Source organism: Polypterus senegalus, chromosome 1 (genome assembly GCF_016835505.1).
Source record: "Polypterus senegalus isolate Bchr_013 chromosome 1, ASM1683550v1, whole genome shotgun sequence".
NCBI lineage: Eukaryota > Metazoa > Chordata > Cladistia > Polypteriformes > Polypteridae > Polypterus > Polypterus senegalus.
The window spans coordinates 189,429,626-189,447,330 of NC_053154.1; the positions used below are offsets into that span (position 1 = coordinate 189,429,626).

Genomic DNA, 17,705 nt, shown 5'->3' on the forward strand with positions numbered 1-17,705 from the left:
AAGGAAAATTGTTTAAATAAAGAGCTAGGAAGGTGAATGGAAAGAAGCAGCCATCAGTAAAGCAAGGATCGGTGCACGTAGGTGGTGTAAAAATAAGATTAAGCCTTATGATAATGTTCCCACACAGAGGATTTAGAGAGACGCACTGGGAGAAGTATAATCTGAAGCTCTCTACAGTTTTGTTTATTTTCGGATTGTAATGTTCATCAAATTTACGTATCATCTGGTCCAGTGGTGGACCGTGCATCTCACACCTAGGCCTTCAGTAGTGCTCCATCTAATTCAACTTGCCCCTCAAAAACTAAATTTATGGTTCTAAAAACCATCTTAAATATGCAGAAATACAGTATAAAGAGCCACTGCATCGCAGATAAATAACTCCTGTAGATAAATAGATAGGTAAATGCCTTTATTGAATAGACAAACCAGGGGTCAACAAGTTCCTTTCTACTGCAGCTACAGCCGCGAAACACATAAAAAAAATCAATAATAAAATCAAACTTGCAATATTATTTAGGAAAATCGCAACATTTTACTCGCCAAAAATTTGGATTATTTGTAAACAAAATCCATCCTCCTCTTTCCTCAAAAACAGTTCAATTACTCTGTCGTACGGATTATCCGTGTGCTTCAGTTCCATCAAAAAGTCCCTTTCTATCGCCATCTAAGCTAATGCTGAAAGTTGAACCTGCCCTGTCGTATTTCTGGCACAAGTTTTAATCCACTTTAGGGCAGAAAATGTCCGCTCGACAGAAGCAGTGTACACGGGAATGGTCACCGCCAAATATACCAATGTGAACAGCTGCCCCATGCTCTCATTCAGATTTTTTTGATGAAGGAAGTCAAGGAGATCAGTGGGAGATTTTCCTGCAAAATCATCCATGGAATACATTACAGTCAGTTCTGTTTTTAGCCGAGACAGATCAAACACCGCACCATGGTTCTTATGTTAAACTGGAGAAGGCTGCATGCAGGAAATTTTTCTTGTATTCCCAAAACTTCTGGGGGTCGAGGAGCGTGACAAAAATCAGGTTTTCTTGGTTTTGAAATCTGGTCTGTGTCTGGCAAATATTGTCCAGAATCCTGCCATGGAGTTGGCCGTAGTGCGTGCGAGGATCTTGCGCTCAGAGCAACTGCAGTGCGTTCAGTGGCCTAGTAGAGTTCCTCATATCGGCTTCTATCCAATCAATGGGTCTGAATACGGTGACGTTGCCGTACGCCTGCTAGAGGGCCCTACTGACACCAACTCAAAATCTGATTGGTTGAAGCAACAGGTTAATCGACATTTATTCTGGTGTTCAAGTGCTTGCACAACGGATTGTGAAGGCCTCTCTGCCTGGCAACAAATGATGGCTGAAATGTGATTGGTTAAATGCTTTAATACGAAAATACATGTCTGGAAGCAGCACAACCATCAGAAAAGCTATGAAAGGAAGGGGACAGACTATTTGGAATTATTTAATAAGTATTCACGGACAAAATATAATTAACATTAGTTTGTGATTCAGATATTTTTAGGCCGGCAGAGAAGGCATGACTTTGCCAGGTCTTTAGCATCGAGGCTTTATACTCTGCGTCTTCTCACTAAACTTGTATCTCGCTAATATCTTGTGCAATCTTTCGTTGTCCACGGCTTGATTTAATTTTAGCTCAGACCCTTCACTTAAGTTTCACTCGCACTTTCACTGAGGGATTGTTTCCACAGTAGCTGCACTTGAATATGCTACGCACAGTCCTTCAACCGCGAATATTTACCATATATGGGCAGGCACTCAATTACGTGGGAGGCGCGATGATGCGAGATGAAACTCCGCCTCACACAGCGACTGAGCTGCAGGCTATTACAGTATATGGACGAAAGAAGGTTCCAGTTATGACCGTTACGCGTAGAATTTCGAAATGAAACCTGCCCAACTTTTGTAAGTAAGCTGTAAGGAAAGAGCCTGCCAAATTTCAGCCTTCTACCTACACGGGAAGTTGGTGCGTGCGTCAGGGCTTTGCCTTTTATTAGTATAGATACCTATTTTATTTATTTGAAATACAAGAAATAGTGTTTGATTTATATCATGATATACACCAATATTAACTTAAGAGAAAAAAATTATCACAATTTTTTTTTTTTTTTTAATATATCATTCAGTGATAGATCCTACTCGAGGATAATTTTAATAAGTAGATACAATTATTCCAACAAATGCACATGTGGATACAATGCAGATTAAAAAAAAAAAGTAAACATTTGAAAATCAGGTTCTAATTTGCACCCATTTTACAGCACCCTTTTTCGGATTAACCATTTCTGCCCAAGTGTTAAAAATCTAAATATAGTGAAGTGAAATGCTAGAGAGAGAGAGAGAGAGATAGTGTGCACCCCCAAAGTGAAGCGGGAGGAGATCCCACACCAGACGGGCAGAGATAGGTGGGTCAAGGTCACAAGGTGTAAGGTAAAGGGTGCACACTGTTCAGGGGCATCAACTGCAAAAATAGAAGCTTTAAACAGTTTTCAGTTGTCATTGCCCATGTTACAACAAATGACATAAGGGTAGTCTGTCAGTTCTGCAATGCAAATTGAAAGAGTTAGGTGCAAGGCTGAGGAACACAACTGACAAGTTAGAGTAGTCTTCTTTAAATCTGTCTGTGCTACACGCCAGTCTGGGTAAGATAGAGGAGAAAGCTTAACATGTGGCTCAAATCAGTGTTAATTTTAATAATACATTTTGATTTAGTTTTAGTCTTCTGACTAAATTGCATTGTAGTTACATTTTAGTAATTATTGTTAGTTTTAGTTGACAAAAATAAATTTTAGTCGAGAAAAATATTTTAGTTGACCAATTAGTCAAAAAGTCAAAACCAGGTGGCACTCTTATTTAAAATATGAACATGTACAGAATATACTGTACCTCTAAACTATGTAGCAGTGCTACCATTAGTTAGAACTGCATCTCCCAGCAGTCCTTGCAGGGGCTGTTGGGGTCAAAGGTGGCCAGTGGGATTTAAAAGGAGGGCAGGGGTCGAAGAGAAATAAAGGTTTGTTTTGGTTGTTTTGTGCTGGTATTTAACTGTTGAACTGCCTGTCGTTGTCTGCCATATATCATCGTGTCCTGGATTGTATTGTTTGTTGGGGTCTGGATATCATTTGTCTACCTGTTTACTGTTACTGAGGACGTGGTCTGGATTCATTGGCTTTCACGGAAGAAGGAGCGCTCCTGAACCATTCATCTGTCAACCTACTTCAGCAACTACCGGTAAGACTGTGTTTTTCCATTTCCCTCGCTTCATACAAATCACTGGACATAACTTCACCGCTGATCATTTCATACATGGACTTTACTGCGTGTTTGTCGTGTTTATTTGTTAAATGTAATATCGCCGAAGGGATCAGGGGTGGTATTGTTGTTTCAATTAGTTAATTTAATTTCATTATACTTTATCGTTTAAGTTCTCAGCGTGTTTTCTTTGTTGTCTCTGTAGTGTGTGTGTCGTGCCAAGGCTAGCTAGCTATTATATATATACACACACACACACACACACACACACACACATACATATACATATACATACATATACATACATACAGTGGTGTGAAAAACTATTTGCCCCCTTCCTGATTTCTTATTCTTTTGCATGTTTGTCACACAAAATGTTTCTGATCATCAAACACATTTAACCATTAGTCAAATATAACACAAGTAAACACAAAATGCAGTTTTTACAATGATGGTTTTTATTATTTAGGGAGAAAAAAAAATCCAAACCTACATGGCCCTGTGTGAAAAAGTAATTGCCCCCTGAACCTAATAACTGGTTGGGCCACCCTTAGCAGCAATAACTGCAATCAAGCGCTTGCGATAACTTGCAATGAGTCTTTTACAGCTCTCGGGAGGAATTTTGGCCCACTCATCTTTGTAGAATTGTTGTAATTCAGCTTTATTTGAGGGTTTTCTAGCATGAACTGCCTTTTTAAGGTCATGCCATAGCATCTCAATTGGATTCAGGTCAGGACTTTGACTAGGCCACTCCAAAGTCTTCATTTTGTTTTTCTTCAGGTGGATTTGCTGGTGTGTTTTGGGTCATTGTCCTGTTGCAGCACCCAAGATCGCTTCAGCTTGAGTTGACGAACAAATGGCCAGACATTCTCCTTCAGGACTTTTTGGTAGACAGTAGAATTCATGGTTCCATCTATCACAGCAAGCCTTCCAGGAGCTGAAGCAGCAAAACAACCCCAGACCATCACACTACCACCACCATATTTTACTGTTGGTATGATGTTCTTTTTCTGAAATGCTGTGTTCCTTTTACGCCAGATGTAAAGGGACATTTGCCTTCCAAAAAGTTCAACTTTTGTCTCATCACTCCACAAGGTATTTTCCCAAAAGTCTTGGCAATCATTGAGATGTTTCTTAGCAAAATTGAGACGAGCCCTAATGTTCTTTTTGCTTAACAGTGGTTTGCGTCTTGGAAATCTGCCATGCAGGCCGTTTTTGCCCAGTCTCTTTCTTATGGTGGAGTCGTGAACACTGACCTTAATTGAGGCAAGTGAGGCCTGCAGTTCTTTAGACGTTGTCCTGGGGTCTTAGTGAACCTCTCGGATGAGTCGTTTCTGCGCTCTTGGGGTAATTTTGGTCGGACGGCCACTCCTGGGAAGGTTCACCACTGTTCCATGTTTTTGCCATTTGTGGATAATGGCTCTCACTGTGGTTCGCTGGAGTCCCAAAGCTTTAGAAATGGCTTTATAACCTTTACCAGACTGATAGATCTCAATGACTTCTGTTCTCATTTGTTCCTGAATTTCTTTGGATCTTGGCATGATGTCTAGCTTTTGAGGTGCTTTTAGTCTAATTCTCTGTGTCAGGCAGCTCCTATTGAAGTGATTTCTTGATTGAAACAGGTGTGGCAGTAATCAGGCCTGGGGTGGCTACGAAATTGAACTCAGGTGTGATACACCACAGTTAGGTTATTTTTAACAAGGGGCAATTACTTTTCACACAGGGCCATGTAGGTTTGGATTTTTTCTTCCTAAATAATAAAAACCATCATTTAAAAACTGCATTTTGTGTTTACTTGTGTTATATTTGACTAATGGTTAAATGTGTCTGATGATCAGAAACATTTTGTGTGACAAACATGCAAAAGAATAAGAAATCAGGAAGGGGGCAAATAGTTTTTCACACCACTGTATATATACATATATATACATATATATACATATACACATACATACATACATACATACACATACATACATACATACACATACATACATACACATACATACATATACATACATATATATACATATACATATATATACATATACATATATATACATATATATACATATACATATATATACATATACATATATATACATATACATACATACATATACATACATATACATATATATATATATATACACACACACATATATACATATATAAATATATAAACTGCTCAAAAAAATTAAAGGAACACTTTGAAAACACATCAGATCTCAATGGGAAAAAGAAATCCTCCTGGATATCTATACTGATATAGACTGGGTAATGGAACGAAAGGATGCCACATCATTTGATGGAAATGAAAATGATCAACCTACAGAGCCCTGAATTCAAAGACGCCCCAAAAATCAGAGTGAAAAATTATATGGCAGGCTAGTCCATTTTGCCAAAATTTAATTGCAGCAACTCAAAATTGTACGCAGCACTTTGTATGGCCCCTGTGTTCTTGTATACATGCCTGACAACATCGGTGCATGCTTCTAATGAGATGACAGATGGTGTTTTGGGGCTCTCCTCCCAGATCTGGACCAGGGCATCACTGAGCTCCTGGACAGTCTGAGGTGCAACCTGGTGGCATTGGATGGACCAAAACATAAATGTCCCAGAGGTGTTCTATTGGATTTAGGTCAGGAAAGTGTGGTGGCCAGTCAATGGTATCAATTCCTTCATCCTCAAGGAACTGCCTGCATACTCTCACCACATGAGGCCAGGAATTGTCGTGCACCAGGAGCCACTGTACCAGTATAGGGTCTGACAATGGGTCCAAGGATTTAATCCTGATACCTAATGGCAGCCAAGGTGCCTTTGTCAAGCCTGTAGCGGTCTGTGTGACCCTCCATGGATATGCCACCCCAGACAATCATTAATCCACCACCAAACTGTTCATGCTGAATGATGTTACAGGCAGCATAATGTTCTCCATGGCTTCTCCAGACCCTTTCACTTGTCACGTGCTCAGGGTGAACCTGCTCTCATCTGTAAAAAGCACAGGGCACCAGTGGTGCATCTGCCAATTCTGGTATTCTATGGCGAATGCCAATCGAGCTGCATGCTGCTGGGCAGTGAGCTCAGGGCCCATTAGAGGACATGGGGCCCTTGGGTCACCCTCATGAAGTCTTTCTGGTTGCTTGGTCAGAGACATTCACACCACTGGCCTGCTGGAGGTCATTTTGTAGGGCTCTGGCAGTGCTCATCCTGTTCCTCCTTGCCCAAAGGAGCAGATACTGGTCCTGCTGATGGGTTATGGACCTTCTATGGCCCTCTCCAGCTCTCCTAGAGTAACTGCTTTTCTCCTAGAATCTCCTCCATGCCCTTGAGACCATGCAGGGAGACACAGCAAACCTTCTGGCAATGACACGTATTGATGTGCCATCCTGGAGAAGTTGGACTACCTGTGCAACCTCTGTAGGGTCCAGGTATCACCTCATGCTACCAGTAGTGACACTGACTGTAGCCAAATGCAAAACTAGTAAAGAAACAGTCAGAAAAGATGAGGAGGGAAAATTGTCAGTGGTCTCCAACTATTAAATCATTCCTGTTTTGGGGGTCATCTCATTGTTGCCCCTCTAGTGCATCTGTTGTTAATTTCATTAACACCACAGCAGCTGAAACTGATTAACAACCCCCTCTGCTACTTAACTGACCAGATAAATATCCCATAAATTTCATTGACTTTATGCTATACTCTGATTAAAGTGTTCCTTTTGAGCAGTATATATATATACATATATATATATATATATATATATACACACACATATACATACATACATACACACACACACATATACATACACACACACATTGGTGTGAAAAACTATTTGCCCCTTCATGATTTCTTATTCTTTTGCATGTTTGTCACACAAAATGTTTCTGATCATCAAATACATTTAACCATTAGTCAAATATAACACAAGTAAACACAAAATGCAGTTTTTAAATGATGGTTTTTATTATTTAGGGAGAAAATAAATCCAAACCAACATGGCCCTGTGTGAAAAAGTAATTGCCCCCTGAACCTAATAACTGGTTGGGCCACCCTTAGCAGCAATAACTGCAATCAAGCTGCTGATAACTCGCAATGAGTCTTTTACAGCGCTCTGGAGGAATTTTGGCCCACTCATCTTTGCAGAATTGTTGTAATTCAGCTTTATTTGAGGGTTATCTAGCATGAACCGCCTTTTTAAGGTCATGCCATAGCATCTCAATTGGATTCAGGTCAGGACTTTGACTAGGCCACTCCAAAGTCTTCATTTTGTTTTTCTTCAGCCATTCAGTGGTGGATTTGCTGGTGTGTTTTGGGTCATTGTCCTGTTGCAGCACCCAAGATCGCTTCAGCTTGAGTTGACGAACAGATGGCCGGACATTGTCCTTCAGGATTTTTTAGTAGACAATAGAATTCATGGTTCCATCTATCAAAGCAAGCCTTCCAGGTCCTGAAGCAGCAAAACAACCCCAAGACCATCACACTACCACCACCATATTTTACTGTTGGTATGATGTTCTTTTTCTGAAATGCTGTGTTCCTTTTATGCCAGATGTAACGGGACATCTGCCTTCCAAAAGTTCAACTTTTGTCTCATCAGTCCACAAGGTATTTTCCCAAAAGTCTTGGCAATCATTGAGATGTTTCTTAGCAAAATTGAGACAAGCCCTAATGTTCTTTTTGCTTAACAGTGGTTTGCGTCTTGGAAATCTGCCATGCAGGCCGTTTTTGCCCAGTCTCTTTCTTATGGTGGAGTCGTGAACACTGACCTTAATTGAGGCAAGTGAGGCCTGCAGTTCTTTAGATGTTGTCCTGGGGTCTTTTGTGATCTCTCGGATGAGTCGTCTCTGCGCTCTTGAGGTAATTTTGGTCGGCCGGCCACTCCTCGGAAGGTTCACCACTGTTCCATGTTTTTGCCATTTGTGGATAATGGCTCTCCCTGTGGTTCGCTGGAGTCCCAAAGCTTTAGAAATGGCTTTATAACCTTTACCAGACTGATAGATCAATTACTTCTGTTCTCATTTGTTCCTGAATTTCTTTGGATCTTGGCATGATGTCTAGCTCTTGAGGTGCTTTTGGTCTCCTTCTCTGTGTCAGGCAGCTCCTATTTAAGTGATTTCTTGATTGAAACAGGTGTGGCAGTAATCAGGCCAGGGGGTGGCTACGGAAATTGAACTCAGGTGTGATACACTACAGTTAGGTTATTTTTTAACAAGGGGCAATTACTTTTTCACACAGGGCCATGTAGGTTTGGATTTTTTCTCCTAAATAATAAAAACCATCATTTACAAACTGCATTTTGTGTTTACTTGTGTTATATTTGACTAATGGTTAAATGTGTTTGATGATCAGAAACATTGTGTGACAAACATGCAAAAGAAATCAGGAAGGGGGCAAATAGTTTTTCACACCACTATACACATATATATATATATATACACATATATATATATACACATATATATATATATACACATATATATATATACACATATATATATACACATATATATATATACACATATATATACATACATATACATACATATATATACACATATACATATATATATATATATATACACACACACACACATACATACATATACACACACACACACACACACACACATATATGACTTCATTAACAACACAGGGCACAGTTGGAATAAGCTACAAAGCAGTGTGATAGACAGTACAACTTTAGGGACTTTCAAAACTAGATTTCTTTTTTTAAAGAAGAATTACAGTATATACAGGTACCCTTGGATAAGTTCTCCCCCAGGTAAGTCGGGACTTTATTTTATCATATAATTTCTGGTATTTTATAATGTCGGTCGTATAAGTTGAATGTGGAAAACTAACGCTATTGGGTCCATTAGATTATGATATGCTAACACCCACCTGAGAGAGTAACCACAGAGCACACTGCCTTTTTTCTATGTAGGTGTGGCAATGCACTGTATCAGCAATTGCTCCTAACCACTCTTTCTATTGTGCCTACGTGACCACACGTTAATACCCGAATTATTCCGAAGCAACATTTGCACTTACTTGTGTTTTTTGTATTTCACACCCTCATACACCTTTACTGTAAGAGCATCCCTTATCTATGATGGAGTGTTCAATCAGAAGAAAATATGAAGCTGGTTTTAAATTAAACATTGTTGAAGTAGTGAAAGATATTGGTAAATGCGTTGCTGCAACAAAACCGATGCGAGATTGGAGCAGGCAACAAAATGTGTAAAAAAAAAAAAATTAAACAAAAAGTCACATTGTCGTATATATACGGTTAAGTGAATCGGACTGGCAAGCTTTGTTGGGCTGAATGGCCTGTTCTTGTCTAGATTGTGCTAATGTATGCTTCCATGTCAGTTAAACAAGTCAAAAGCAAACAAATAACTACTCTCACTAGCATGTTTAAACTAACTTACCTCTTTAAAAGCATCCAGCAAGTCTCCCACAGCCTCCTTCTTATTAAGATCCTTCATCTTCCTTTTCTTTTTTGGCACTGAGACAGGAGGCACTTAAAAGGAGAAAACAATTTAATGAGTTACAGTGGATATGGGTGGTTTGTTAATTGGTGGCCTATTACACACTAAAGTGACAAAAGAACTTTGCTAGTAGTGGGAAAACAAAAAATGTGAGGCTAACAGGAAGATGTTTCCCCTACTAGCTGTATGCAAGTCATGAGAAGTTTCTGAATTATTCAGAATAGATCTAGTGGGGAAAATGGCAGTCATTTGGGAATCAAATCTTGCCTTGACAGGTGCAAAAAAGCACTAGGTGCCAAGATTTGTGTTTCTCAAACAAGCAACTATACCTAGCACGATGGAAATTTCTGGTTATCATACAGAACCACTGGGGTTTCATGTTGACCTTTTATAACTGTTACTTTTGCTAATTTTGTCAGTATATTTTTTTCAGTAAGTAAAATGTAAAGAGATTCTCAGCTTGCACTCCAGAGAAAAAAACATGCCCACTTCTGCACTCAAGAATGTTTGTGATCTTCTATATTGAATGGCTATAAAAATCAGTGTACTTTAAAATGCAAACAATAGCAAAATGTTTTCCCTCAGTAGGTAATCTTTCTTACATTTTTAGACAACTATACATGTTATTTTTACAGAATACCACTGGGGTTTAAGGTTGCCCTTTTATAACTTTTTGCTAATTTTGTCAGTGTATTTTTTTTTAGTATGTAAAATTTAAAGAGATTCTCAGCTTGCACCCCACAGAAAAAACATACTCACTTCTGCACTCAGCAATGTTTGTCATCTTCTATATTGAATGGCTATAAAATCAGTGTACGTTAAAATGTTAACAATTGCAAAAATGGTTCCCTCAGTAGGTAATCTTTCGTACATTTTTAGACAGCTATACATGATATTTTTCTGTTACTTTGTGCATGATGCCATCTACTCAGCTTAAGAGGAAAAACAAATATTGTTATAGTCCTGGCTGAAACAGATAGTGGGGAAAAATAGGAAATACTGAAATCAAACTTCAACCTATTTTTGCTTACCGTTTTCAGATGGTTTGAAAACAAATTGATGGTGTAGTGTTTATCTCCACTTTCCAGCAGATGATGCTAACAGGAACTACAATAATGGCCGAAATTATCAGTACCCCTGGAATTTTCCCAGAAAATGCACCATTTCTCCCAGATAATTGTTGCAATTACAAATGTTTTGGTATACACACGTTTATTTCTTTTATGTGCATTTGAACACAAAAAAAAAAAAAAAAAACAGAAATTGGCCAAATCTGACATGTCACACAGAACTCCAAAAATGGGCCTGACAAAATTATCGGCACCTTTTCAAAATTGTGGGTAAATTGTTTTATTTCAAGCATATGATGCTCGTTTGAACTCACCTGTGGCAAGAAACAGGTGCTGGCAATATAGCAATCACACCTGAAGCCAGTTAAAATGGAGAAAACTTGACTCAACCTTTCTGTTGTGAGTCTGAGTGTGCCACACTAAGCATGGAGAACAGAAAGAAAAGCAGAACACTGTTTGAGGACTCAAGAACAAAAATTGTGGCAACATATCAACAAACTTAAGGCTACTAGTCCATCTCCAGAGATCTTCACGTTCCTCTGTCCACAACATAATCGTGACCACAACACATGGCACTGTAGTTAATCTCCCTGGATGTGAACGGAAGAGAAAAATTGACAAAAGACTAAACGAAGGATAGTCCAAATTGTGGATAAACAGCCCCAATCAACTTCAAAACATATTCAAGCTGTTCTGCAGACTCGGGGTGCGGCAGTGTCAGCTCGAACTATCCGTCGACATCTGAACGAAATGAAACGCTATGGCAGGAGAGCCAGGACCACCCCACTGCTGACACAAACATAAAAAAGCCAGACTGGATTTTGCCAAAATCCTTCTGGGCAAACATCTTGTGGACAGATGAGACCAAGGTAGAGCTTTTTGGTAAAGCTCATCATTCTACTGTTTATAGAAAATGGAATGAGGCCTACGAAGAAATGGTGGAGGTTCCAAGATGTTTTTGGGATGTTTTGCTGCCTCTGGCACTGGATGCCTTGACAGTGTGCAAGACATCATGAAATCTGAAGACTACCAAAAGATACTGGGGCGCAATGTGGAGCCCAGTGTCAGAAAGCTGGGTCTGCGTCAGAGGTCATGGGTGTTCCAGCAGGACAATGACGCCAAACATACCTCTAAAAGCAACCAGAAATGGTTGAAGACAAAGCTCTGGAGAGTTCTGAGGTGGCCAGCAATGAGTCCAGATCTAAATCCGATTGAACTTATGGAAAGATCTCAAAATTGCTGTTGGGAGAAGGCACCCTTTCAAATGTGAGAGACCTTGAGCATTTTGCAAAAGAAGAGTGGTCAGAAATTCCAGTTGAGAGGTGCAACAAGCTTGTTGATGGTTATAGGAAGCGCTTGATTTCAGTTATTTCTTCCAAAGGGCATGCAACCAAATATTAAGTTGAGGGTGCCAATAATTTTGTCCAGCCCGGTTTTTGAGTTGTGTGAGAAATGTCAGATTTGGCTTTTTTTTCTGTTTTTTTGTGTTGTTCCAATGAACATAAAGGAAATAAACATGTGTATAGCAAAACATTTGTAACTGCAACCATTTTCTGGGAGAAATGGTGCATTTTCTGGGAAAATTCCAGCCATGACTATATTGAAAGTTCAGATAACAATAACTAAATTACTCAAATATGAACGGAAACCAGCTGAGTCGAAGCAGTGTTTGATGATAAATAAAGCCCTTTACCTTGTGTGTTGCTCTCCACACTCTGGCTGCTCAATACCGGCTGGGCAGCATTCTGCAAGAGACTTTCTTCCTTCTCCTGATCATCTGCAACAGGGATGGAGGGAGCCTGTTCCTCCTCTTTTGCAGGAACCACTTCTGGCTCTGCAATAGGACTGATATCAGACTCTGGTTGCTCCTCAGATGGCTCAAGGTCCTGAATTCCAGGCACTGCTAGTCCATTGGTCAACTTCAGCTCCTCTGGTTGGGCAATAGGAGACTCTACTGGGAGTTCGCATTGAACTTGTGGAGTTTCTGGCTCCTGGCTAGGCTCTGGGTCAGGGTCTACTGTCACACCATTGCTTTCAGGTGGATTTTCTTCAGCAGATACAAAATCATCTGACTGCAAACTACAGGCTGCCACAGGCGGTTGTTCCTCAATGGTGGTCTCCACTTCTTCTACCTCAAGCTGTTGCTCAGTTTCTTCCACTTGCTCCTCCTCCATCGGCATTTCCACTGCTGGCTGCTCAACCAGCATGGAAACAGGTGCAAGGACAATGTCAATCTCCTCTTTCACCTCCTCAGATGTAAAATTGTTTATTAGTGGTGGAGTAGAATCTGTACATGAATCAGAGCTGGCAACAACTGCTGAAGAACTATCCATAGTGTTGGCAGGGATCACTTCCTGAAACTCCACATCCTTTTCCAGTGGTGGCATCTTAGTGTCTATTTCAGACATATGCATTTGCAGCTCTATTGGGGTAAGGCCAATCTCCATCTTACCAGGTTCCAGGCCAGTCTTTGTTAAGACTACTGGCACTTTTTGATTATCATCTAAAAAAATAAAGAGTGAAAAATTTATGTTGCACTGCACTCTGGAACATTAGCATATTGGTATACTAAAAACTAACCTGGCCTTATGACTACTGGATGGCTGCTCTCTCCATTTGGTTGCGTGGTACACAGATTTTCCAAACCCGAACTGCCAGTCTGAAATATAACAGATACATCACGTTTACTGCCATTTTCATGCCAGACTAACCCAGGTGTTTCCATTTTCTCCATTTACCTGTGAAGGAGTGGGTGTGGAGGTTGTCCTACCTCCAGACATAATCTCTTCTGTAATGTCTCTGCCACCCTGGTTTGGATCTCGTATTCTAATCTAATTTGAAAAGCAACACAAGTTTTCATTCTCCATGATCTCTGCTTCACATTTATATGTAGGTATAATGAATGACAAATCTCTTAAGAAAATCACTTTGGCAGCCTCACGCAGATTAAACAACTGCATTGGGAGTATACTTTAATTATCCAACAAGAGCCAAAATAACACATCAAGAAATTCTTAAGGCATCTTTATCTTCATCTAAAACCCAAGCATTTACTGAAAACCAGTTATAATAAATCTCCTCTGGGCACACATTAAGTAGAACCATTAGCTTACAGCTAGCAAGACACTAATACAAGAGAGATCTACTTTCACTGTTTAATTCTGGATACCAGGCAACTGTTTCTCTGTCTGACAGGTTTTAAAAAGTGAAAATTTTTTTTAAAATAATTTATATAAAAGCTTAAGAAGTTAAAATAGCAGCTTACCAATGAGCTGCACTGGCAAAGACACCAAGCAGGCCTTAAACATATGTTGTAGCCATTTTACATACATACACAAACAAATTACACTGCTAGCCTCTTTTACAACAATGTTAGTAAAGCTTTCCTTTCCAAGGCAGGCGAGTTAGTATAAAATACATAAGAAACACTGTAGGCAGACCTTTGCTGGCAGTACCTGCTTGCGCTCTCGCTTCGGTGGGATTTGCTGGGCAGGATTCATCATGACTTGAGCAGCTGGAACTGCAGGAGGGTACTGCTGTACACCTTGAGTGGGGTAGTAGGCTCCAGCTGAAGATATAAAAAGCAAAAAAGCATTATCAGGCAGAGAAAACAGTCAAGTACCCCTATCTATTTTAAAATTTTAGGGCAAGTGTGAAGAAAAACCTCTTACTGATCACTGTGAAATAACCTGTGTGTAGAAAATGTTCATACATACCTAACATGCAAGCCTGGGCAACTACAGCTAAACACTTTTGAAAATACATTACTCAATTACTAAGCATCAAATGAGCTTGTAATATGCACCAGCTTCATTTTTTGAATAATGGCACTTGATAAAAAAAAAACAAACTTGGGTGCCAGCAAAACTTAAGAAAAAACAGACATCCTTTGCTTAGGCTACATATTCATATGACAATTTCCAAATTACAAATTTTTGAAAGTGTTAATTTTCTCTGTACCCCGCTGCATTTATTGATGCTTTGCTACTGGGCAGTTACTTACGCCACATCCAAGAACAGTTAAGTATGAAAAATGAAAGTCGTCAGTATGTTAAACGTTGAAAACCGTGAAAAGTATACATTCATAGGTTTAATGCGACTCTTTCCAATATTTAGAGCCTATGTGCAAAGCATGTTAAGCAGCGAGCAAATATTCCTTTCCGCACAGGATTGTTACCACAATCTTTTAAAGAGAAAAAATATATTATACACACACACACACACTATCCTACCCTAATTGTGTTAAAAAAAGGAAAAATATTTTCAACTCAAATAACCAGGAAATTTTTTACTCCTTTTTACCAGTGGAGAGGACTATACTTCTTTGCATATCAAGCATGTGTAATTTTCCAAGAATACTCATCTTAAAGAGTTTAGAGGTGCGGTCGATTTTCATTAACATATAACCTGTTATACAGAAGTAGAATAACTGCCAACTTTGCTGTGAACGCGGTTTTATATTTAAATATAATAAGAATACACAACTGTCTTATATTAGGCATTGGTACTCATTTTTAATCATGAATATTTGCAAATCCACTTTTGGTCTCCACTCAGCAGGTTGCAGCTCAGGTGCAGTTTAACAGATGTGGCCACAGGTCAGACACTTTTGTTAAAAGAACTGGACGCTGCTGGTCCATGAATGATCTGGCTGTCGAAGTGCATCATCTTGCTAGTACTTCGCATAGGAACCTTAAGCTTACGAGTACTGTACCAGTACAAATTGGTGTGTGCACACACACACAGACACCTTTGACTCAAAGCTGTAATACAGCTTAGAAAAATATTTTCTAAGCTGCAATTCACAAAACCTGTACCATTCTTTTTTCCAATGCAAGTTTCAAAATGTCAAACCAGTCTTATGATTTTCTAGTCTCCTCATCAACTACTAAATTCAAGTTCAAATGTCTGGACACAGTGGCAACATACTATTCCGAGTATAGCTCCAGTCAAACATGTTCAAAGGAAAGAAAAAAAAAATTCTGTTTTAACACAAAGATGCTGTGATTAGACAAATTAGTAACAGGCTACTGTAAATGAAATGAAGCAAGCACCCAAATTGGGCAAGATGCATACATGATTTTCACTACACAAGTATCAAATTGAACTGTGAGATCAGTTTCTGGAAGCTACATAAACTAATACCAAAGGAGTTAGACGACAAAGGTGTGAAAGTTAGGATGGCATAATGAAGGATTTACACAGTATAGCAGTGATAATGAATGAGACAACCTAATCAACAGTATATACGTATCACACAAGTGGGGGACTATATCATTGAATGATGCAAGGCTATGGAATATTTGGGAAGCTTCAAATCAAGAGAAAGCTTAAAATATATTGTCCACTTTCTAAAGGCAAGAAGTGTAAATGAAGAAATAAGCACAAGCTAATTGTCTTAGCAAAGAAGTTAAAGCATTGAACCTAAATTTCAGATTTAAAAAAGCACAAACCACCACAGGAAAAAAAAATACTGTACCAGTTTATTTTTAGACTTAAACATCTCACTATTGACAATTTCAAGGAGAGCTCAAACCAAACTTGAAAACCAACACTGTTTTGCTTAAAAAACCCACAACAACATTTCAACACTGAAATTATCAGGACAGTAACAAATGCAGGACAAGAGGAAAACCTCAAGATGCAAGAGAGTCTGACTGCTCTGCCTAAAAATTCATGAACCTCAACGCCTTTGTATCTCTTACCTCAGCAGCAGGGCATGTCTTGTTTGCTACACATTCACCATTTTCATTTAGTGTCTTTCCTGAGCAATGGCTGCTGAGAACAGCATTCTAACTGACTTACATTGCATAGTCTGCATTGTTGACATCCAAGGACACATACTAAATATAGACTTCACCCCACGTCACTGGAGTGGAGATGAGGTGGTGCAGAAAGAAAAAAAAAAACCCTCTTCAGAGAACTAAGTATGCCATTACAATTCCAAAACCCCACTTTAAGCAATGTACAACTTAAACCATTTCTAACAGCAGCTAGAGGAAAAAAAAAAAATCTTCATATACCAAAAGGACTTTCAACAAGTTTGCTTGTTTCAAGTTCCATAAACATGCTCAACCAATTTCTAGGTTACCCACTATCTTGAAAGTGTATTCTGGACAAAAACATCTTTACTGCCTTGTGATCAGCATCTGTCTTCATCTACTTCTCTCTTAATACTGGGATGCAAATGTCTACAATTTGGACTAAAGTGAAGAATCTTAAAGTGACATGAATTTAAGGTTTCTCCCTGCTTCAATTGAGAATAAAGTTTAAGTCCCATTCTCAGCACTTAAAACTACCCCATATTCTGCAGTATTCAATTGGCTCCTGTAGTAACCCCTCAAAATAAGGGGCTCTACTAATACTAAAGTCAATACTACTTATGTACAGCATGACATTTACAAAAGTTTGTTACATAGTCAAAAATATGATAAAAATCAATTTATATACTTTTTGGAGGCTGAAATTATGTTACGAATCTGCTATTATTAGACTGTCATTTGGCCTTGGTGCACAAATGGTATATTATAATTAATTGAGTATAGCAAGTCAAGGAAGTTAAAAACAAATCTATTAAAGCAAGTCCACTGTGCTATGTGCACTTTAGTGTGTTAAACTGTTGCACTATCCGATTACTTGTAGAACTAAACAGGAAGGGAAATGAGATGCACTTTATCATTGGGTGGTACTGTGAATTCCAAAGAGCAATACACTTAAGCCATTTAAAACAGTTATCCTTATCCATATCTCTTAAATTATACAAACACCATCATCTGCTATCTATTTACAATATTTATTAACCCCAACTTCAAATAGTACTATCCACGATACCCTTTATTAGAAGAAAAGGAACTCAAGACCTACTACACAAATC

General features: G+C 39.0%; 1 protein-coding gene across 5 annotated transcripts in view; it reads right to left on the reverse strand.

Moving 5' to 3' along the window:
* Window positions 1-17,705, reverse strand: part of eif4g1a (eukaryotic translation initiation factor 4 gamma, 1a) — a 94,637-nt gene that overhangs the window by 26,071 nt on the left and 50,861 nt on the right. For 3 of the 5 annotated variants that reach the window (XM_039765270.1, XM_039765251.1, XM_039765253.1), the window contains 5 exons: window positions 14,272-14,399; window positions 13,570-13,662; window positions 13,412-13,490; window positions 12,525-13,334; window positions 9,702-9,793 (listed from right to left, as the gene is read on the reverse strand). In XM_039765270.1, the coding sequence (XP_039621204.1) occupies window positions 9,702-9,793; window positions 12,525-13,334; window positions 13,412-13,490; window positions 13,570-13,662; window positions 14,272-14,399 (1,202 nt within the window). The remainder of the gene's footprint in view (window positions 1-9,701; window positions 9,794-12,524; window positions 13,335-13,411; window positions 13,491-13,569; window positions 13,663-14,271; window positions 14,400-17,705) is intronic. The other 2 variants (XM_039765278.1, XM_039765262.1) reach the window with 1 other exon arrangement.